The sequence below is a fragment of the Pogona vitticeps genome, chromosome 4 (genome assembly GCF_051106095.1).
Source record: "Pogona vitticeps strain Pit_001003342236 chromosome 4, PviZW2.1, whole genome shotgun sequence".
NCBI classification, from domain to species: domain Eukaryota; kingdom Metazoa; phylum Chordata; class Lepidosauria; order Squamata; family Agamidae; genus Pogona; species Pogona vitticeps.
The window spans coordinates 78,209,958-78,233,825 of record NC_135786.1 but is presented as its reverse complement, the minus strand read 5'-3'; the positions used below and the strand labels follow the sequence as shown (position 1 = coordinate 78,233,825).

The window sequence follows — 23,868 nt, the reverse complement described above, 5'->3', positions numbered from 1 at the left end:
TCCAAAGACATTTTCATTACTCTCTCTCCCATCTCCATGCCCTAGCCACATCTAGACCTTCTTCCACAAGTCATGGAAATTACTTATGTACTGAAGCTCAGATAATTTGTAGGATGCAGAGACAGTTGATTTCCTCTAGTTAACATATTTCCCTTCCAAAATGGGATCTCATTAGAGATGTGTGCCTCAGCAATCATAGTCCTATAAAATCTGATTTTACTTTCTAGTGAACAATCGCAAAACAAAGTACACTAAATTTGAACTTGGAATCTAAGGGAAATTATATGACAATTAGCCATCCTCCTGTTTTGTAAAATTACACAAAATTCATTGTTCAATTTGATTCTAAGAGTGGGAAAGGGAGATGGAAAGCGGGCATACATTTCCCATTTTTTACACTGTTGTACTGTCTCACATTACTTTTGCTTTAAATGAAAATAGGGCCCTTCCTATCAAAATCTGGCCATTCCACCCACTCTCAGCAGAATCAAGTACCTTACAATCTTCAATCCATGTTGCATTGATTATTTATTACAACAGCACATCCAAACTCAAATTTCACATTTTGAAAAACAAAACAAAAATGTGTTCGCTTATGACATATAGGATGTAAGATGAGTGTATGTTTAACTTTCTGGGAATAAAGCCATGTTTTCTAGAAATTAAAACCTTGGATAAATATTTTTCCAATATAAACAACTTTAGTGATATTGGTACTTATGCATTCTTCTACAAAATTTAGACAGATAATTCATATATGGGGGATGGAATAATGAACACAATGGAAAATGCTTAAGTAAAATGCAGACGAACCACAATTTATTCACAATAAAGATGGATAAATGGAGATAATGTATTTTCAAAATATTAACAAAATAAATTCTGTGGAATTATTTCATACATTTATATTTTATGTATGTCTGGGTTTATAAGCAGCTAGCAATCACACTATGAACTATAAAAACCTCAATAAAATAATACATTTTGTATGGATGCAACTCAGGATATACATAATGTTTAGATTTTGTTTCATTGCAGTTATTCTATTTAACTTTTTTCCTGTGCTTTATTTTTATTTTTATAATCTTTGTGCAGCAATGAAAAACAAATAGAACCCATCCTAAAAAAGCTACTCTGTTTTCTGAAGCAGCAGAAACAGGGGCAGTCCAAGCTCTCCTGCCGCCCAAGTCTGGAAGCACTGTGCCACCACCCACCCCCCCCGTATAGCACAGAGGGCCTCCCATATACAGAGCCAGCAAGCCACTCTGCCTCCTCCACAGCGAACACAGCAACATTGCATACAAACACACGTAACAACAACAGTCATGCTACACCATGTGGTATGTCTGTGTAAATCCTTCTTTCTCACAAGAGGTAAGGGCAACAGTGACAGCAAGTCTTCCATGTCCTTCCTTCCGTATCAGATTAGAGAGCAGAAGGAGGAGGAAGGATCTGGTGAAGGCAGCATTCTTCCAAAAAATTTTGAGTGATGATGGAGAAGGAAGCAGATATCTTATTGCCTCCAAAAAAGTGGCCACCAAAATGCTTCCTTTTGTTCAATAATGCTCTTCACAACCAAGACGTGTTGCGGAGAGGGGGGGATGCACAAGAAAATCTTAGTCAATCTAATTTTGTTCACTACCTTGCAAGCTTATAAATGGAATAATGTGGCAAGTTGATTTTTGTGGGCAGTGCCATAGCTATGAGTGCCTGCATCTGACAAAGATGAGAAAACACACAGCATTAAGGTGGCCCCATTCATGCTATCTTGATCCTTTTAATGCTGTGGTGAAGGAAGGATGTAGATGGCTTTGATTAATGGAAAAAGTATTTCAGGAGAGGTGCCCATAGCTGCAGATCTCCAAAGCAGCATGACCTTCCTCAAGCGGCATACAGAAAGCAGCACACTCGTTGCCACCAGCACTCTGCTGCCTAAGGAGTCTGCCCCACTAAGCCTAACAGTAGGATCAGTCCTAAGCATAAATGCAATCCTCTAGGTCAGAGATGGGGCACATGTGCCCTCTAGAGGCTGTTGGACAGCAACTCTCATCAACCTTCAAAACTATGTACCTGATCCTTAACACGATGTATTATCCCATCCAGAACAGGAAGACACATCTCATGGTTAACATCTCTTCCTTGTCTGGATTATGCTTCAGTTTATGTGTTCTTCGTCAGCTCATCACCAGTTCAACTCCTGGCATCTGCAGTTAGAGCAGGAGAAGAATCCTGATGTGGAGAGCAATCATCAGCTATTATATACAATGCTGAGCTAGACAGACTAATGGTCTAATTTTATCTGAAGTGTCTTTATGTGCTTTTAAAAAAATACTGATGGATGATTTTGGAAACTGAGGGCAGAGCCCGACCAAGGTATTTCCATTGATGGAACTGGAGGTTCCAGCAGAAACAAGAAGGGGCAACGCTCCCTCCCACTGGAGCCTCCCCCAATATAAACCCCAAACCTGCTCCTCTGTACAGCTAGCACTTGGGGCCTGTAAAGGGGAGGATTTTCTGTTGTGCTAGTGGTCAGGACACTCAACCTTGATCAAGTTGTAATATAAAAAAACAAATTTTCATTGAGAACTGTCATAGTTTTGTATAAATTATATATATGAGATTAAGTGGGTATAAGAACTGTAACTCTAGAAATGTGACATGTGAGGTTACTTTAGGACAAACAGCTATTTTGTGAGAGTAGCAAAATACATGTAAAAGGCTATTGAGTTTTTAGACTAGCAAAACACGTTGCAAATGTACACTGCTGTTTTGAAGATTATCACCAAAACTATCAATTTTGCTTGAGCAGTAACAGAAGCAGATTATTTACATTTTCCTAATCAGCAAACTTTCTCTAGTCTAATAAAGTCTATTACATTGGTCTGGCAACTAATGTGATCTGCAGATTAAGCAAGAATGTATTGACAAAGATAGTGGAACATAAATATCCTATTCTTATAAAAGGGCTACTGTAACATAGTCAAGAAGCCAAGCCAAGAAACCAGGGGAAGGAAGAAGAAACACAAAGAACTTATAGCAGCAACAGCAGCGGCAGCAGCAGTACAAAGGCAGAACAGACAAGTCAATAGTGGATTTCCCTCCATAGATTTGAACTGGCAAATTGCTGCGTGAGCATGTAGAAAACTAAGTACAGTAATGTATTTACACTTTTATATACTTTTACTTTTTAAACAGATGTGCCTTTTAAGGCTATAAGCCCCTGTAATTTTGATTGAAATATTCATAACTTTTATAGCTAAAAACATATATTTTTCAGACTTAAATATTTGCCTGCAACTTAATTTCAGCCTTCATATTTAAAGTATTTGTACTTACAGCTTTTGCCCATAATTATAAGAATGCATTTTACTTCTCAAAAGTTACATTTTTAACAGCTTTGACTTTTTTTTTTATGCTTATGGAACATAGAAACATAGAAGTAATGTAGATGTATAAAGTTTGTAGAATTAGACAAGCCACTGCTGTCTGGAATCATTTCAACAATGAAACTACTTATACTGTACATTGATACCTAGATGGGCATTGATATGATTGAAAAAAGTTATCTCATTTCACACTGGAATTAATCGTTTCAGGGATAAAGGTCAGCTGTGATGAACCATGATAGATTAAAACTACCAAGTTATAAATTTTATAATGTTCTAAGGACACTGTTCAAGTGTCATACTTTTGACCTTCACAGTATAACCCTTAAGATGCATTCCTATTTTTTTAACTATAGAGCTTCTATGTCTTTAATATAGCTTTCCCCCTCCCACTTCACTTAGTTTCTTTTACATGTTTATGATAAGCAATCCATGTGGTAGACCTTCATTTGACATTTATCTGTACAACACTACATAAAAGACACAAATAACCCCACTGAGATACTCACTTAGAAATAGGATTGACACTGGCTTCAATTATTGTTAAACACTTACAGCACTTTATATTTTCTGGAAAATCTTGGATTCCTAAAAGAGCAAAAACAAATATATTAAATCTTAACTGAGAACAAATTATTTATCTATTATAGAAATCAATGTAAAACAGAAAACGGAAAGTCTGAATATAGTACAAAATACACCACAGGATACACAGAAAAATAATAAATGTTGGTCTAAATCCTATTAGCATTTTACTCCACAGTAAGTGAAATTGTATGCCACAGCAGTGTATTGCAGCTAATCATGAAGGTCCCAATTATCTCATTTAGTTGCAATTTCTTGCCACAATTTACATGATTTCGTTTATTCCAAATTCCAACAGAATTTAGCCAACACACCTGAACTATGTGGCTATGGTGTGAGCGGTTCACCAATAGCATCCCTGGTGGGCCATTGGCCCCACTCCAAACAGCCAAGCAAGACCCCCTGGAACCAGAGACTGCTGGATCTGAGACAGGTGAGAGATAACACCTGACTCAGGTATGGGAAGAAAATGCTGTTAAGGAAAAATACTGTGGAAAAGATACATGGTGAATCAAGCTTGACCATGTGAGGATGGGGGGGCCTCCTTAAAACTGGGGGCTATAAGGGAAGCATTGGAGGAGGTGGAGGGCAGTTGGCCAAAGGGAAGACAAGGAACATTCAGGGTGGGGCAACAGGGCTCCCATATAATTAAAAAAATCAATACATGTCTCAGTGGAAGTTAATTGCTATATATTTTCTTTTGCGTTTCGGCTGTCATTATTCACAAATGGCTTTTCAAAAATTCTCTTTGCTATTGCTGGGAAGAATAGCCTCCCTGCTCATCAGATTTCTCAAGGGCAAAAAGAACTGCTCAAAGTTGACCCAACATTAGCAGTGATTGTAACACAGTTTTGTTTTACATACAGAGGTAGACTTTTGTTTTGTTTTTTGTTTTTTGCACTGCTATTACAAAAAGAAGCAGCAAGTGTGCTGATAGGCTGATAGGCTGGTTGCCATTTTACTTCCTTTCCAACAGCCTCTGCCTCATACTATTCTAGGGTATTCATGGGTGATGGGAGGCCACCACCAAAAATGGTAAAGAAATTTCAGAAATAATTCTGCAGAGTGGCCTTATATTACTCAGAGCATTAGAAAAACAAAAACTGACTGGATAACTCAGTGATTTGGACTACCTTGCTGTGCAGGCAGAGGTGAAGAGTTTGATTCCCCACAGTGCCTCTCAGGAGAGCAGCCAGCCTATGTAGTCTAGAGCAAACTGCACAGTCCCAGAGCACTTACCAGAAGAAGGAAAAGATAAATCACCTCTGAGTACTTAATAACTGGAAAACCCTGACAAGCGTAGCCATAAATAAAAATCAACTTGAGGGCACAAGGCTTTCTAAATGCTAGATTTTCATTGTGGACATTTTTTAATTAGATTTATGTTAACATCTGTAAGCCATCTTGGAGGCCTGTTGAAAGACATTATTTTCATACCAATTATACAAAGAAGCCCAGGTGTCATAATTCACTCTACTAAATATTTCTAGTAGAAAAGGGGGATTACAGTATGAAAAGGAGGAAAAATCTTAAAGAACCCATTAGCTCATGAGGAACTCATAAAGAAGTCTTGCCACTTTTTGTAAACCCACAAGCTGACAAAACAAAGAGTCATTGGATTTTGCTGAACAATCCCTAAAACTAGAAAATTCTAAGCCAATATATGCTAGAAATAGACACATGGAATGGTATGGAAATCGACTACACGAATCCCAGTGCAGAATCCAAATGGCCTTCTCACTTATTGAGGAGTTCCACTTATTGGTGGGAAACAGTGAGAGGGCAAGATGCTTCTGCACAACAGCTGGCCAGCAGTTATAGATGATCTGAGAACTAGGCACTGCCCTGGAAACAAATCAACAAGACAAGATAGTCCTCCAAATTTGGAGGCATTACTTAGGAGCAGACCAGAGACCTAGGCTTATGCCACCCTTACCAATAAGTTATTTTTTACTGGAAGACATCTGCCACACCTCTGAGAGAGGGTTAACTGAGAAGGAACAAGCTTTTCTTGAAGGTCTTCGTGTACAGAAAGGCATGCATAGAAGCTGGCTTTGTTTGTTTGTTTGTTTGTTTGTTCATTTATATTTGTTTGTTTATTTGTTTGTCTTTTACCCCATCCATCTAGATTCTAAATGAATCTACTCTGGGCAGCTTACAGTCCAAGCAATAAGACCAAGAATTAAAACAGACAATATCAGTAAAGAGAGATGAGCAAAGTCCAAGATGGGAAAACACAGAGAACTAAGTGATGGAAGAGGGGAAGGCTTGCCTGAAGAACCAAGTCTTCAGCTTGTTCTTGAAAACTCCCAACAAGGGTGCCAGGCGAATCTCCAGGGGCAAGCTGTTCCAGAGGCAAGGGGACACCGCCAAGAAGGCCCGGTTTCTAGTTCTCTCCTTCCGGGCCTTGCTTAGGGTCAAGCCCCTCAGCTGCCCAGCCTGGCTAGATCGAGTGACATGAGTACAGCTAGGTGGGAGCAGGCACTCTGCCAGGCTTCCTGTTTTAACTTCCATTACTGTTCCCTCCGTCAAATTTTAGATTGTAATGTCCTCAGGGGAAAATACTGCAATGTCCTAAAACAGTGAGCAGATACTTCTACACTGCTATTGCTTTTCATGTTATAATTCAGAAGAAAGCCAATGGCAGGCATGTTGAAAATAAGAAAGGGCCGGCTGATCTTCAAGTACTTGTGAGTGCAAATTAAAGGTTAATAACAGACAAGGCAGCTGCTGTTCTCTAGTCACTGTTTATTAAGATTAGTGATAGTGGGGTGTTCCAGTAAATTTTACTGACTTTGCCAGTATATGAACGGATACTGACTTTTTTCCTCTAGCCAATGAGTCATCACTAGCAATTCTTTATGTTAATTTTTTTATTAGGCATGTCAGGGCAGTAGCCTGTGGATGTTTATTCCGCAAATGAAATGAAGTAAATCATCAGAGGTGGATAAAATGCAAAAGAAGTCAAGGAGCAATGACAAAGAAAAACAAAGTATCAAAAGTGAATTTATTATTCAAGGACTCGGAAATGTGTCCTTGTTCAAAGACTCCTTCTCTTTGAAGAAGAACAAACATTTTTAGTGCAATACAGAAATTTCTACTTCCTTTGTTTCTGTTTTCAGTGCAACATTTGGCCACAGGATGTCTTTTATAAACAACCCCACCTTTCTTCTGTTGGAAACAAAGAAAGAAATCACCACCACCACCATCAATAATAATAATAATAATAATAATAATAATAATAATAATAATAATAATAATAATAATAATAATAATAATAATAATAATAATAATATTCATCTGTTCCAGGATCAACCACAGAACCTGAGGGAACCCATTAAAGAGAGTGAGAGAAGGAGGAAGGGGAAAAGGAGGAGGTAAGGGTGCATGTGCACTGCGGTCTAGGTTGCAACAGCAGTGACAGTGGATAAGTGAAACAGTGGATACCGACTCTGTGGCTATAGTAGTACCTTCCAGCATACTGCATAAGCAGAACTCCTTTGATATCTCTAGCTGTCTTTACATTAGAAGCTAGGAGATCAAGGAAAAGAATCAGGGTTCAAGTAGCTTTGAAGCATCCTTACAACTGCAGATGCGTCCAGCTCTTTCCTTGGAGTAGGTTTTCCTGTAGAATTTCAAACCTCTTCCTCTGCTGAGGTTTCTCCAGGCTCTAAGTCAGACAGTATCTTGATAAAATATTCACTTAAAGCAGGGGAGGTAACTTGTAGGATCCAGGGGCTGCTTCTGCCCTGCCTTGAATCTTTGTGCACCATGAAACCTCCAACACCGCTCCCTTGAAGCAGCCTTAAAGTTGTAAATTGCCTTCTCACCACTCTCAGATGCCAAGATGGCAGCTATCAGACTCCTCCATGAATTATGTCTAAGTGCTCTAATATTTAAGGCCAACAGTTGGCCAAAGGCATGTGTGTGCTTTAAAAATTGGAAGGCTATCAACTGTGGCCCATAGGAAGCTATTGGAACTGGGAAAGCTACCTGGGACACCCAAAGCTGGTGTTAATCCTATTTAAGCAAAATCCTTTAATAGCCCTAACCCCATCAAACATGTTCCCATCAGATGAGCACATTAATTTCCTGGTTAGTATTTTCAGCAATGCCTACTACTTTCTTCTTCTTCTGCAGGGCTAAACTGTTATAAAAAGAAGTCAAAATACTGCCTGGGCTTAGATGATCTGAGAGCAGAACATTCGTAAATGCATAGAAGAAAGCAGAGAAAAACATAAATTATCTTGGCTCTAAAATAAAGCAGGCATTCACTGTAGTAATGAGGGAGGTGATTTTACAAAAATAAAAATAGCTCCAGCATGCCCTGAAGGCAGACTGAATATAACATAATTTTCAACTTAATGATACAGTCCTGCGTATTATGTAATGCTGTTTTATTCTGACACAATTAGAAAAAGCAGAGTGCCAAAATGGGTAGCAGGGAAAATTAAAGAGAATCAATTATGTGCGATGTTGTCAGAATGTGGCCCTTTGAGGTTCGGCTCTGCTCATGAAACTCCCCTGGGCTCTCAGAGAGACTGCTTCCCACTTTGATGACTATTTTAAGCTATGCCCTGCAGAGCTCACTGTGCATCTTTCCTCTTGGAGTGCAACCCTGTCAGCTGGTCATCACAGACCTTGGGAAATCCTGCTGCAAATTATGAAAACCAGAAGTGCTGAGAAAACCCACCATTCACCCTAAGTTCCATTTGCTATACCTATTGTGAGAGGGCAGAACAAAGTGTTCTGTTTTCTTTTGTTTTAAAGAAGCCCAGGAAATTTTCCATTGTCTATCTCTGGCCACTACCATCTCCATAATGAAGTGAACTTTTTGTAAGGACAATTTTACTTTTATTTGCTAGTATACATAGGCTGAGATGTACTGGTGAAATAGCAGGTGGTGACTTTAAACTATTTTCACCTTATTCTTCTACAGTCTGCTGTGTCCCCGAAAATCTGCCCTAGATACCTGCATTGTTCTCTGGGAAAGAAACCAAAAACTAGTGGAAACTACCTTTCCTCTTTCCACCAGACTGGGAAATCCTGCTAGCTTTTGGACATTACATCCAAGTTCATTATGTATTTTGATTACTAGGTCTTTGAAATTATGTCTTTAGATAATTATGCCTTTGAATGGAAGAGCTCTTTTCAAGCACAGGCATCACAGGAAGATCCAGACCATAAAAACAGATGTATTGCCTGCTTTTGAAAAATCCTTGGTTAGCCTTTCAAGGATGTTTTTTAAATACTGGTTATTTTATACCTTTTTTCACTTTTAAAAGGAGAGAAGAAATAGTTCCACCTCTGGTAGAAAGGTCAGAGGGTGTGTCTATGGTATTGCAGGTGATGTTTTGCTGGTGGGACAAAGAAACAGCATTTCAACAATGAATGTGTCAGTTTTATTCTGTTTTAACTCCCCTGGGCTCTCAGAGACTGCTTCCCACTTTCAAGACTATGTTAAGCTGTGCCCTGCAGAGCTTAAGTGTTTATCCCACATTTGGCAAACCAAGTTATATCAGTACAAGCCAATGAAAGGTGCTTCCAATGGCTACATGGGTAAGGTAGTTCCAGGAGAGACTCCATGTGTAGATCCAAATAGACAGAAAAGCTACATTTCTAATGCAATATTGCAGTGACTGCCAGGCAGCCTAATTATATTGCCAGCGAGCAGCAGGACTCACTCCCTCTTTTTCAAGCCTGAAACATGGAATGGCAGTGGGGAGGCCTCTATTTTGCTTTTTATATGTGTTCTGCCATTTGCGAAATCTGCCAGGGGGATACCAGGTGAATTCTGGAGGTGGGAGCCCTTGAAATACAAAAACTCAGTCCCTAGATGTTCCTGAATGTTTCTTCTTTTTTGAGAAATCAGAGCTTTGAGAAAGAATCAGTCATTTCCCATGGGACTACTAAAAACTTAAGACCTAGCAGAGAGAATTCTGAATATTCTGAATGTTTATCATAACATTATATGTACAGTACATGGGTCTGAAATCTTGGCTCATTTCAGCGATTCTCCTTAGAATATATTTGCCCCACATTTATATCCAAGCAGCAAAAATTTAGAGATTAGCTAAAAATAACGTATTAAACTTGAGCTTCTGGGACATTCATTTTCAATTTTCATAGCTTTAATAAGCTGACATTCTGGTTGTATCTACAATACAAACCAAAATACTACAAGTTGCTCCTGGTATCAGAAATCCTAGGCCAAGGTCTACCATTATAGCTGCATTGTCAGAAGATGTCCCATCCAGAAGGAGACATTTCTCCTCTCCACTCTCTGCACACCGAGAACAAAATATTCTACTTCTCTCTCACTCTGCCCCCATCCTTACATAGAAGTCTGCTATAGAGAGCTCCCCAGCTTTGAGAGCAGATATTGAAGATGGGAGGGAAGGGGCAAAGAATATTAATCTCTTCCTAGACCTGCTTACGGAGTGCTTCCATCAGTGCAAGTAGCCCCATAGATTCTGGACACAGAAAAAGTAACAAGTGTATAGATCTCTTTCCCAGCTAATATAAAATGATATACATGCATTTTGATTTATACTGTATTAATTAATTAACCAAAATGCTAGCGACCCTATACCTTAAATTAACTGTAATCTCAAACAAGGTAAAATGTACAAATAATCATAGTTAGGACAAATATTTAATATATTTTAGTTCTATAATAATGTTATCTCACAGTTAAAGTGGCATATTTGTATGTTTTATTCAGGGACAATTTGTAAATACAGTATCCCAAAGAGAAATTCAGACTATGGATCAACCACCCTTTACTCAAAATATGGATACTTTGATGGACTCTTTTTGTATTTTAAAGTATACTAAAAAATATCACAGCATAAGTCCACTAGTCATCTCTATACAGTATCCATCCCATCTCTAGTAGCACTGAAGAGTTGACATGAAACTATGATACTTCTACAATCAGGCAACATCTAGAAATAGCAAATTTGCAGCCAAGTCTTATAAAGACTTACATAATCATTTGCAGTGTTGTCCAGCTAATCCATATTTGGAGAAATTAAATATTACTGTGTTTGATTGGCTTAGTTCTATGTAAGCTCACCATTAGCAAGGCGAGTTGAGGCGAGGAAGATTAGGGTACAAAAAGGGTACTTCAATATTTTGAGTGAGCATGGAGAAGTTGACCTGCAGCCTGAATTTATTTGTTTTTGGGAGTGGGGACAGCTTCAACCATAACCTTTTCCACTGAGCAAAATGATTTTTCTTTTTAGGGAATTATTCTGCTTTTTGAAACATAGGAATGCATAGATATCAATGTTGGGAACAGAAATTCTGTTTTCACTGAATAAATGAATATAACATAACATGCAACATAACTATAAATAAATAAAGCAAATATTTAACAGCAATGTACCTTGGATTGATCTTTCAACTTCTAATCAGTTCCTAAATTGGATCTCTAAGGAAATCACACTGACTTAGAAAGAAAAATCAGAACTGCTATTTGAGCCTATCTCTTAAAGATTCTAATTCTGCATACTACCATGTGTTACTCCCAAATCTGCCCCAGATAGTGTGGGTTCCCTATTGAATTCCCTCAAAAAATATGTTTTTTTTTCAAGGATCAAGTGTGTTCTACCACATTTAGTCCTATCCAAAGGGCAAGGGTAAAAATCCATGATTCAAAAGTTGACAAAAAGACAAAAGCACTATTTCTACCTTATATTTCTGTTGGGACAATAACATGGAAGGATCTCATCAAACATAATTGTGACAGCTGGAAGAAGCATGTAATGTGTTCCTGGATGTACCATTTTTGCAGTTGAGAAAAGAATAAGAGTATAAACATAAAATATAGCTATTGCTGGCTGGAATCATGTTGGTGCAGATTTGGGTACGTAAGGCTGATGACTTCATCAGCTGTGCCCTTTTATCTTTAAACAAAGATCCCCCTGATTCTGAGGCACCCAGAGATTTCTTCTGACCTGAGGAAGCCTTTGGTAATCTCAGGATGGGGAAGTCTTTACTGTCTGAAAATTTCTGCTGCAGTGCCAGGTCCCAGCGGCAGGCCTGGCAGTGGCAGTTTGCAAACATTAAAGGCTTTCCCCTGTATTGAGGCCAAAAGAGCTCCTTAGAGAGCCTCAGAACCTGAGCTGGCGCAATAGGGACTTTTTAAGTAAGGATAAAAGGCTGAGTCTGATTGCATCATCAGTCTTATGTGCCCAGAGCTATGACAACAGGATTCCAGCCATCACTTTCAGGGTTCGGAGTATGAAAATGAACTGTCTACAAAACTATGGCCATTATTTTACTCTGGACTGACATATTACCAGCACTGAAAATTCAGTGTTCTCACTGTTACTAAACTAGAAATGGCAAATAATTAAGCTTCATTGACATTTTGTACCTTGTCCCCATGAAATTGATGGGGCTGCCTGAGCAAACTGGAATATGTACATACAGTGGTTCATCTGAACAGCTCTCTCCATTTTCCTGAAATAGCTTATAGCAGATGGGGAACATCCTGCTGTTTGCACTATCGCAAATAACACTCTAACCCTAAATAAGCAAGTTTGTTTTCACAATTTTATGCAGCAGTTGGCATTACTGCATCATAGCTAGTGAGACTGTTGTTACACAGCACTTAATGCGCTGTCTCGTTTGTGTTCAGACACAACTTTCTACAGTAGTTGGAGCACAACAGACTTCTATTCAGAGAAGAAGAAATACCAGAAAGAAAAAATTAATAAAACATTTTATTTAGTGGGGTTTTGTTTGTAAGTTATCTAGACAAATTGTTCTGGAAATATAGGTGAGGTCAGTAAGGCAGTTTTTAATATTGTTTCCTCACTGCTAAAAATCTACAGTTCTGTGATAAATGAAACAACACAAGAATAGTGTTTTTTTCTTCTCCTTACCATTTTTACTGATGTCGAGTTCCTTAAGATTAACTAAACTGGCAATGCTGGCTGGCAGGCTTGAAAGGTCATTGTCTGGGATACTCAGTTTGCGCAGAGCTTGACAGTTGAATAATTGCTATAACAAGAGAAAATTGGTTATAATACTTCCATTAAATTTTAAAGTAGTGCTAATGTTTACAAGCTGTAATAAACACAGTATAAAATAGCATGCATTTATTCACAACCAGGAAGTATTAAGTGTGTACACGAGGGACTGACGTTTTAACAGTAGCTTAACATTTCTCCTGTGAGTGAATTCTTCATCTCAGATTCATGCCCTAAATCAGGAGAGTAAAACCTTTGAACTTTAGGTATTTTATGTTTCTTGAAATGTAAAAGCCCCTGTCCTGTGACTGGCACTACCGTTGGCCTTATCTCTATTGCTGCTTTTCTTGACAGCTAAGTAATTATACATATATATCATATATCATATATATACATAATTGATTTAAACCATTTTCTTGGTTGTCAATTTTTCATATATATCTGGTATATAAACTTTTTGATATATCTCTCCAAATGTTTACATTAGAAAAATAGTTGTAATAACTGAGTGATTGTTGGAGACCTCCAAGGGTAAAACTGATCAATTACAAACATTCTTATAAAGTGAGCTTTTGGATAGAACTGAAAAAGGAGCAGAAACAAACAGCACCAGATTTCTAAAGTTTGCTATTAGTACTTATGAAATGCTTGTGAATCAACTACTGGATACTGAAATCTGCTTTCTTTAAAAATTTAGCACATAGATCTACTCTGGGTACATTTTATGATGGGTTCTATGAGCTATTAAAAGCAACCTGTTTCAGAATGTCTGAGAGCTACTGAAGAGAGAGCATATAATTAGGTTGGTGAATACAGCTAAAAGCAAGCCATGAAAATGGTTCTTTTTGGAATAATTTTGTCATCTTTCTGTCACTTTGAAAGGAATGACAATAATGGCAACAATTCAAGAAGAATAAGAAATGCATACCACTAAAGGATAAAGTTACTTGAAAGAGACTTCTTAACGGATAACATTTCCTCAGAAATATCTTACTTAACTCCAAAAAAATGGTTGTGATCTTAAACATTACAGCTCCAAGAGGGAATAACTAAATGCAGTATGAACTTTTTCTTTTTAAGCCTGAACCCAATCATTGCTGGTGCTATTGTAATTTAAGCTACTGTACACAAATTTCTGTGTCGACTGTGTTCTGAAAGTGTTGAATGAGATCAACTTATTATTTTGCTCTTAGGGTCTTCTCAAAACAATGAATTAGAGTGACTTAATCATTCCAGAGCTGTGCTGACCCAAAGAAGACCATATATTCCAAAGGAACTCTAGCTTCTCTCTGAGAAGCAAATCTATATGCAAAAAGACACTTAGAAGCACATACTTAACACGCTGTGCTTGTACCTTTAACGCTGCAGTTAAGAGACTGTGATTAAAAAGTAAAAAACAAAATAAAGTCATGGGTGACTTTAGAGGCTTTGAGGGCTGCAGAAAAGCATCGTAGATCATTTTGGCTTAAGGCTGACACCTGAAGACAGGTAATTGTGATGTTGAAGAACAAAACCCTAAATGTACTGTGCACCAGGAATAAGAGAATGTTAGCCTCATTCAAGTCTGCATACAATGCTTGCAGTATTGGAATAAATGATAGTCTGTACTGACTGTCAGAACCAAGACAATACTGAACTGCGTTTTTGATTTAAACAGATATATCTCTCCAAGGGGAAAGAAGGGGAAAATGCTGAAATTAACAAAACTCAGAAAAAAATTAGCAGGCCTTTTTTAGAGGTTTCTATGGTAAAACGGGACATGTGCACTTAGTCTGAAATAGGACAGACTGGTGAAATTTTCAGGTTGTTGTTGTTTAGTCGTTAAGTCGTGTCCGACTCTTCGTGACCCCATGGACCAGAGAATTCCAGGCCCTCCTGTCTTCCACCGCCTCCCGGAATTTGGTCAAATTCATGTTGGTAGCTTGAAATTTCAGGTACATGGAACTAAATGAAGACAAATGTACTTTACCACATAAATGGAAACATTAAAATAAAACACAGTCTTCCTCTGACACCGCCAGATAGTGAGGAGACATGAAGAATTTGCTATTCCTCTCTGGACTGCATAAAATCAACCAGCCTGAGACACCACTTTGTCTTCTTATGACTGACCATGTTCAAAAATTAATTTTGTAGAGTCTGACCTGGCATAGCAAAATGACCCACCCGAGCTTCCTCCTATCTTTATTCTAATAAACAGAGTCAATTGATGTTTTGCATAGCACAGCAAAGTGCAAACCTAGCAGGATGGAATTTTAAATGAATATTCATAGAATTTAATAACCAAAAAGATAACTAAAGAAAAGAAGCGTTGTTGTTTTTTACATAGAAACCAAGAAAATGCAAATAAAAATATCATTCATGCCTCCTATTCTGAAATACACCAAGCTGCTGGTAAAAAAAAAAAAGAACCAATCTGACTGAAAGCTGTCCCTCCCCTTTGCATTTTGCCTGAGTGCTGGTTCTTTGAATGGTACCTCTTGCATTACTTTGAGACAAAGATCCCCCAAAAGCTCTCTTGTGGGGTCTCTCATGTATTCTTGCATATACAGTAAAACAAACTGATTCAGCCATCACAGTCTCCTTACCTGACTGCTTCTACTTTTGCACTTAAATCCAGAGTCTCCCCCATCTCCTTCATATATATAGTACATACTCAACATTCAAGGCCATCGCCAGATTTTTGGCTTCAATAGGCAAAGTGCAAAACAACAGTGCATATGATTTGTTTCAGATAAACGAGAGAAGCAGAGTGGCTGTTGACCCTACTTCAACACTACTGATGAGACAGCATCCTTCACCAAATCTCAAGGCAACAAACTAAATTTAAAGCAATGCAGGACAAGCTGTGTGCATGTACAGTTTTGACCTCCATTGCCTCCTGATTGCTACCTGAAGCATCTGCCTCTGTCTGCATTGTGATTGTACCAGTCCTACCATAATTTTGGACAGGAGCAGAAAACTTCCTGGGGGCAAAAGGCGAACCGGATCCGTCATAACCCACTAGGGGCCACATTGCTGCTGAAAGTTAGTGCCTACCAATGAAAACTGAAATTCAGCAGCAACTGCGGGAACTTTGTATTGTGCAGTTGGGGGCCAGAACACCCTTGAACACAACAGAGCCCTACAAATGCTTTGCTGGACTGTGTCCTTCCCTTTGGGAACAGGAAAAGGAAAAATTATTTTTCTATTTATTTAATTTCTATGCCATCTTCCTTCTTGTGGTGGGACCCAAGATGTCTGACAGTGATTAAAATAGGTTAGGCTAAAACCACAATACATTGTGAAGTTAAAAACTGTTACATGTATTATAACAATTGAAGAAATCAACTACATGAAAGGTGGCTTCTTTTGCAGAGCACAGCATCTTCTAAGATGACACACACACAAAAGGATCAGGAGTGCATGTGGTCTGCATGCTTCTTACACCTGGTTTAAGAAGATCCACTGAACAACAAAAACAGGGTGAACATACACATCAACTAGCATGCATTAGTAGGGCCAAAGTGATTTGTTTATCTGTAGCTAGTTTTGGGTAACATTGTTATATGCTGTCAAGTTTTATCTGATTTATAATGACTCTAAGGGAATTTTCAAGGTATTTGAGATATTTAAGGAGCAGTTTTCCTATTGCCACTATCTCCACATAAGTTTTCAGAACCACTCTATTAGCTATAACCACAGTAATGTTCTAGGATAATAAGGATTAACTAAATTATGCTTCAAAGCACATTAACTAGGAGCACATCTGTTTTATTGGTATAATGAGAAATAGTTCCCAGCTACTTTCAAAAGTTACTCTTTATGGGCATCTTAAAACATTCTTGGAAGTATGTTTACCTGGAATTATTCCAGTTTTATTCTATTGTATAATCAGTCTTCAACTTCCTTCCCAAAAGTAACAGAGAGGAACAAACAAACAAACATAAAGAGCCACACAATAAAAAAATGCAATGAATCACATTGCCTTCACCAGCTAGTTTCACCACATCTAGCCTAACCTGGAGATGACACTTTAGGCTGGTCTTTGAGAATATGCATACAGCAAATTAGTACCGTATTTTTACATGTATAAGATGCCCCCATGTATAAGATCCCCCCCACTTTTCTAACCCAAAATTAAGAAATCTAAGTGGGGCTTAGCAAGTGGCGGGGAAAGCAGGGATCAAAGCCCTGCAGGATCACTTTGATCCCTGCTTTCCCCTCCACTTGTTTTTGTTCTCTCCTCATCTTACTTCCATGTATAAGATAACCCTCAATTTTTAGTCTAAAGATGTTAAACAAAAGTATAGTCTTATACATGGAAAAATGCGATAACTCCACACCCCAAATAAGAATCAGTTGCTTATCCATCTGCAAATTCCCAATTATATGAAACACATGTTCCCTCTAGCATCATAAAAGGGCCAGTAACAATTATAGTACTGGTCTGGTTAGAAAGCCACCTGCAATTATTTCAAGATATTAAGCATTCTTGTTTCTAGCTGTAGGCATGACTAGTACTAATAGGCATTACTGTTTTTTAACCAATAGGTTCAGGACAAATACAATTGTTTTGTGTAAGTTCAATTCAATTTTTAAAAGCACTTTCTTAGCCCTAAAATTAAATGCCCCAGACCAATAAACTCTATGGGCTAAATCCAATTATTAGTCCTAACTGCAGTAGACATATTGAATGAATGGGATTGGTAAAGACAAATCTTAAAGTATTCTAATTTACTCAATGGCCCAATTTAGCTGGTACTACTGACTGGACTCTAGAAGCTACTTCAGCACATTTTATTTCAGCAGCATGCAAACTAATTACCACAGACTTACATCTCCAACAAAATTCTCCAGATCTCCTCCCTGCAACATAATTAAATGAAAAATGCTACCATTTCATCTCTTTCAAGATGCTAGAAGGAAAACCTGTTCCACTTAATTAGGTAAAGGTTAGGTAAGGGTTCCCCTTGACATTTAGTCCAGTCGTGTCTGACTCTAGGGCACAGTGCTCATCCCCGTTTCCAAGCCTTAGAGCCAGCGTTTGTTCATAGACAGTTTCCGTGGTCACGTGGCCAGCGCGACTAGACACGGAATGCCATTACCTTCCCACTGAGGTGGTACCTATTTATCTACTCACATTTTTATATGCTCTAGAACTGCTAGGTTGGCAGGAGCTGGGACAAGTAACAGGAGCTCACTATGTTGTGTGGATTCAATCTTAGGACTGCTGGTCTTCTGACCTTGCACCACAGAGGCTTCTGTATTTTAACCCACAGCAACACCACATCCCTCTTAATTAGGAATTCATAATTTAAAAAATATGTCTGCCTGTTCTTTGTTCACTTCAGTGAATTGCAGACATTGTATTATAGCCAGAAAACTGTGTTTCGTGGTGAAGTTCATAAGGTACATTTTTTTTTACAAGAAACAAAGGCAATCAGCTTCGCTATATTTGCTCAAAGGAAAGTGCTGAGATATTCAACTGCAATTTTTTCTTTTTTAAATAATCATGGATCACCACACCTTTTAAAAAGGTTGCTCTTTGGGGCACTTTTTATCTGCAGCAAATCAAGAATCAAACTCTAAAGCCAACTCATTCTTCTTAACAGTAAACTGAACGTAGGCTTCCTGCTTGTTTCATATCAAAATGTCAAGTTGGCTCATATTTCAGCATCACCTACGAAAGAATTAAATTAAATTTAAATTAAGTTGGTATTAAGACAATCCTTAGATATCTTTCTCTAGATACTTTGTGGAGGAGGAAAGGAAGACAAGGGCCCCGGAACACTACCAAAATGTCCATGTGGTACCCATACTGCCGTACCCAGTAAGTCCTTTTTATTTACCTGACCTATTAACAATCAATGATTTTGTTGTGCTGTGGGCTGATGGTGTGTGTTTTTGTTCTGTGTTGTGTGAGAGTGTTTTAACTGCTCCTTCTGTCTACTGAACTTATGGAGGGTGTGGGAATTATTTTAATTATTGTTTTAATTAAATTTGTAAACTGCGTAAGTTGAACATTTTCTTTCTAAGCTGCATTTTCTTTTCTTTTTTTAAAGTCCTAAATTATATAATTGAAAGTATCATGTAGAAACTATTTATACATTTTAAAAATATATACTATAAAATTTAAACATATCATATATATATATACATACAAGGTATCTAAAAAGTTAACCAGAACATAAGTTCTCAGCCAATATTAGCTGCTCAACATTTGGGACACTAGTTCTAAGCCATAATTTCCAAACATAAAATTTATGGACTGCTCAAACAGAGCAAGGGTAATGTGATCTCAATAAAGCCGAGGGCTGTTTTTCAGACTTGATGGTAGCCTGAGGACCACAGTTCAAAGGATGTGATGCAGAAGGGGTAAGGGCATGGCCAAAAAGGCTTATTTCCTCCCCCCCCTTTTTTTTAATAAACTGTCTATGTACTGTAAAGTTTACACCATTGGGTTTTAAATGGAAAATGGATTGAGGGTTTTTTTAAAAGGGTATTTTTTAAATTGGAAAAGCCCTCTTGTGCTATCTGGTGGGGCATAGGTAGACCCAGCCCAGGCTACTGAGAACTGTCCAAAGCATGACAAATGTATTCCCCTATACCCCATAGAGAGGGCTTTGAGCATTCCCCCCCCCCAAAAAATTGGGGGTTTGGTGCCCCTGGAGTGCTCGAGAGATCTCTGGAGCCCTGTGTACTCCCTGTTGTCCACCTCTGAGATGCAGAAAGAATGAAAAGAAACCTGATGGAGAGAAACCTCAAGAACCTCACCAGCTACAACACTTATCATGACACTTGGTTTTATCTGCTGTTTACAAGTGCTGTAGTTGTGACATGAAAGGAGTGGTTGAAGCTGGTCCTTGTTCCTTCTTCTCTTCTCTCCAGTATTGTATAGTAGTGCAGTTAGTAAGTAAAATGTGCAATATGAGGTCGCCATGTTTTTGAGTTTTCTTGCTGATAGTCCACTATGTTTGCTGATAGTTGTGGATGATGGAGCCGATATAACGGCTTCACCTGAACGATGTCAATGGAGAATTTGCATCAAAATTGTCAAGGCTCAGACAGTTAGGCCCCATTGCTTATATTAAGATTTCATATGCAGGCAATCACAGATTAAATACAGTGTTAACCAGATGCAAACCATTCGTGGTTCAAATCTTATAGGTGTAACTACCCCTGTGTAAGGGTGATGATGTCACCATCTCCACCTGAAGCTAGTGTATTCCAGTAATGATGCTGTTCAATAATAAAATACTTTCTTCTTCTGTTGCACAACTCCAGCAGTTTTCATACGATGAAACAAATTGTTCTCAAACAGCAGGAGATTTCACTGCACTTCAGAGTTCTTGAAACTGTCTCTTCCTTACTACTGTTCTTGATTAGCTGATTTTCCTCTCTCCTCATTCATTCATTCATTCATTCATTCATTCATTCATTCATTCATTCATACATACATACATACATACATACATACATACATACATACATACATACATACATACATACATACATACATACCCCACCTTTCTCCTTGAAAAGGACCCAAGGCAGCTTACAACAATGGAAGACAATATTTAAAGTTGAAAACAATGAGCAATGAATAAGGAAGCATCTTACATCAATTTACAGGCAATATTAAGGCAAAAGTCAAACAAATTTAAAATGTCACTCTGAGAAACTGAGAATACAAAAATGGAAAACACAAGTAGTATAACAATCCAGTCAAATCAGTAATGCATAACAATCTAAATTCACACAGAGGTAGCTGGTTACTGGGGGAAGGCTTGCCTGAAGAGAAAGGTCTTTGCCTGCTTGCAGAAGGATAGCAAAGATGGGGCAAGTCAGGCCTCCTGTGGGAGGGAGTTCCAAAGTCTGGGAGCAGCAACAGAGAAGGCCCTCTCCTGTGCCACCACCAAACACACTTGTGAAGGTGGTGGGACCAAGAGAAAGGCCTCTCCTTTGATCTTAACATTTCAGCTGGCTCATAATGGGAGATATGATCTTTGAGATAGCTTGGACCCAGGCCATTTAGGGCTTTATACGGTAAAACCAGAACTTTAAATTGTGCCCTGTAACTGATCAGCAGCCAGTGGAGCTACTGTAACAGAGGGTTATGTGATCTCTGTAACCAGCCCCAGTCAGGAATCTGGCTGCTGCATTTTGGACCTGCTGAAGTTTCCTGACACTTTCCATCAGCAGCCCCTTATAGTGAGCATTACAGTAAGCCAGCTGGGAAGTAACTAGAGCATGGTGCCTCCTACCAAAGAAGGTAGATGTGTAGAGTGGTAGCTCCCTATAATATACAAAAAAACAACTCCAGCTTGTTTTTATTTCCTTTCACCAATGAACAAAGAGACTGTTTTTTTCTCTAAAAAAAGGAAATAACTAAATTCCAAATCTCCCTAACAATGTTCTCCCCTCCCCTCCTACCGATACTCGTTTAGGCAGAAGGAAAACACCCTGTCTCATCACCCCTGCATCAAAACTGGTATGATTAGATACTTTTGGTCCCATTTTCCAATCGCATTTCTCATTGTAATATTAAAACAGATGCCCCACATACTTCTTTAAGAAAAGAAAAGAAAGAAAAGTTTGAATCTTTAAAAACAGGTAAAATTTAAAGTCCTCTTTAAACTTCTACTGGAATAGCTACACATATAATGATTAAAGAGGAAATAACTCTGAACTATCCATCAACAAACTGACCTCCATCTCACTCCATTTCATCTCTACGAGGCAGAAAAACATGATTTGGTATCCAGAGTCTTCTCTGTGAACAGACATATACAACTGGAGAAGTGACTCACTTCTCTATATCACTTTTCTCTCCACCCCCTGGAGAGTGTAACTAAATTGTTTCTCTCATCATAAACAATTGCCCGGTGGAGTGAACAAGCGAGTGCACTGAGCCTCCAAATTTGCTTAACAGAGTAGGAAGACACCAGTAGAACAAATAGTGTTGGCAATAACTACTAAAGTTAAGTAGTTTTAAATTCAGCAGGCTAATGTGAAAGTCTTCTAAAAAGTGAAATCAATGGGACAATCATTTTTAGAATAATTTCAATGTTTGCAACTCTATATGCACTTATTGGGGAATGAATCCTCCTGAATTTCGATCAATTCATTGTAATTTAGCACTGAATAAGCATTCACTTGTTGGGGCTATACATAAACTAAAATACATGATCTATTTGTATGTTTACCCAAATGTATAAATATATATCCACATGAGAATTAATATCTTACATGAAAATATATTTTAAATTTAAAAAATGAGTTAAATTAAATAAACTGCCAGTAACTGTTATGGGATTTTAAAAGGTGGGCAATAGTGTTCATGCTGTTGCATTAAGAAAAATGCATGGAAGATTGTGTGTGTGTGTGTGTGTGTGTGTGTAGTGGAATACATCCCAACACAAAGAGAGGAAGAGACAGACTGATTAAAAGCAATGAAAGGTTAAAAATTTACACAGTACTGACAGTAATTTTTTGGCCAGTAAACTACATTCTTCTTAAGGTTTATGCCAGGATGTTCAGGAATTTAAAAACAAAAAGAAAGAAGGAAACTACAGAGATTAAGGAAGCCAATTTCCTGCTAGAACAGAATCCTTATCTTCCATTTCATGGGTACATGTGCCATCCTTGCAGCCAGAGAAAAGAGAACGGAGCAATCGCTGATGGTTACTGAAGACACTTAATTTTTCCTACACCTTTCTGAAAGAGATGGATGAGAACATTGGGGCTCTGCAGCTTGGAGGGCACTCTAATTGTGTCCCCCGGATTTTTTTTCTGCCACATTTATTCAGCTGAGCTTCAACAACTGAAAGCACACCCACAGCAAATCACTGGAGGGTAACGCATCAAAACTACTAGAGATGATTATTAGCATTTTAGCCACCCTCCTGCTATCAGTTAGCCCACCTAACATCAGCTTCCCATATTTCTGAGAGTGCTTCTGCACTCATGTCATGAGTCTTCTTTTTATCTCTGTTTGCATTCCCCATGGATCTCTTTTCTCTTGCTTTCTGGAAATCTCTGTCTCCCATATCACAGAGGAACAGACGAAAGGTAATATGGAGAGACTGCAGAGCTTCAGAAGAGAGAGGAGGTAGTCACTGCCAGCTAAAAAACCAAAACAAAGTTAAAGACAAGGTGAAGTGTCCTGGGAGCTGGTTTTCCATGGCTTCACCACAAGATGCTGCTCTAACACTGAAAGTCCTAGTACCGAATGAACTGGTCTCAACTGACAGCCAAAGGAAATGGGTACAGAAATGAGAACATTTGTCTCCCAGGGCAACCAATGTACATTTGTGAGACCACACTGGGAGATGTTTCTCGAGTTTTGAGGCTGTGTCACCAGTGTGCTGATGACACCCATGTTTATCTCTCCTTTCCATTGAATTCCAGTGAACCTGTTTCTGTTCTAAAGTGTGCCTGGCGTCAATAATGGACTGGATGAGGGCAAACAAATTGAAACTTAATCCAGAGAAGACAGAAGTGCTCTTGGTTAATTGGAAGGCAGGTGGAGGGAAAGGGATGTAACCTGTGCTCTATGGGGGTGCACTCCCCCTGAAAATCCAGGTCCACAATTTGGGCATGCTCCTGGATTCATCTCTGAGCCTGGATGCCCAGGTTTCAGCAGTGGCCCAAGATGCATTTGTACAGTTAAAACTGGTGTGCCAGCTGTGCCTTTTTCTTGAGACATCTAATTTTGCTACAGAGACACACATGCCTTAGTTACATACCACCTGGATTGCTCTAACATGCTCTCCATGGGGCTGCCTTTGAAGATGGTTCAGAAACTTCAACTGGTTCAAAATGCAGCTGCCAGACTGCTGACTGGGGCCAGTTAAAAGGAGCATATAATGCACATGTTACAAAAACCGCAGTGGCTACCAAACCATTTCCAGCTCCAATTCAAAGTGTCAGTT

The 23,868-nt window shown here is 38.5% G+C and overlaps 1 protein-coding gene across 5 annotated transcripts in view; it reads right to left on the bottom strand.

Moving 5' to 3' along the window:
• LRRC7 (leucine rich repeat containing 7) overlaps window positions 1-23,868 on the bottom strand; it is a 285,490-nt gene that overhangs the window by 139,584 nt on the left and 122,038 nt on the right. For 4 of the 5 annotated variants that reach the window (XM_020795263.3, XM_020795265.3, XM_078392975.1 and 1 more), the window contains exons 3-4: window positions 12,866-12,983; window positions 3,896-3,974 (exon numbers count right to left, since the gene is read on the bottom strand). In XM_020795263.3, the coding sequence (XP_020650922.2) occupies window positions 3,896-3,974; window positions 12,866-12,983 (197 nt within the window). Of the gene's footprint in view, window positions 1-2,070; window positions 2,196-3,895; window positions 3,975-12,865; window positions 12,984-23,868 lie in introns of those variants that run through there. The other variant, XM_078392976.1, reaches the window with a different exon arrangement.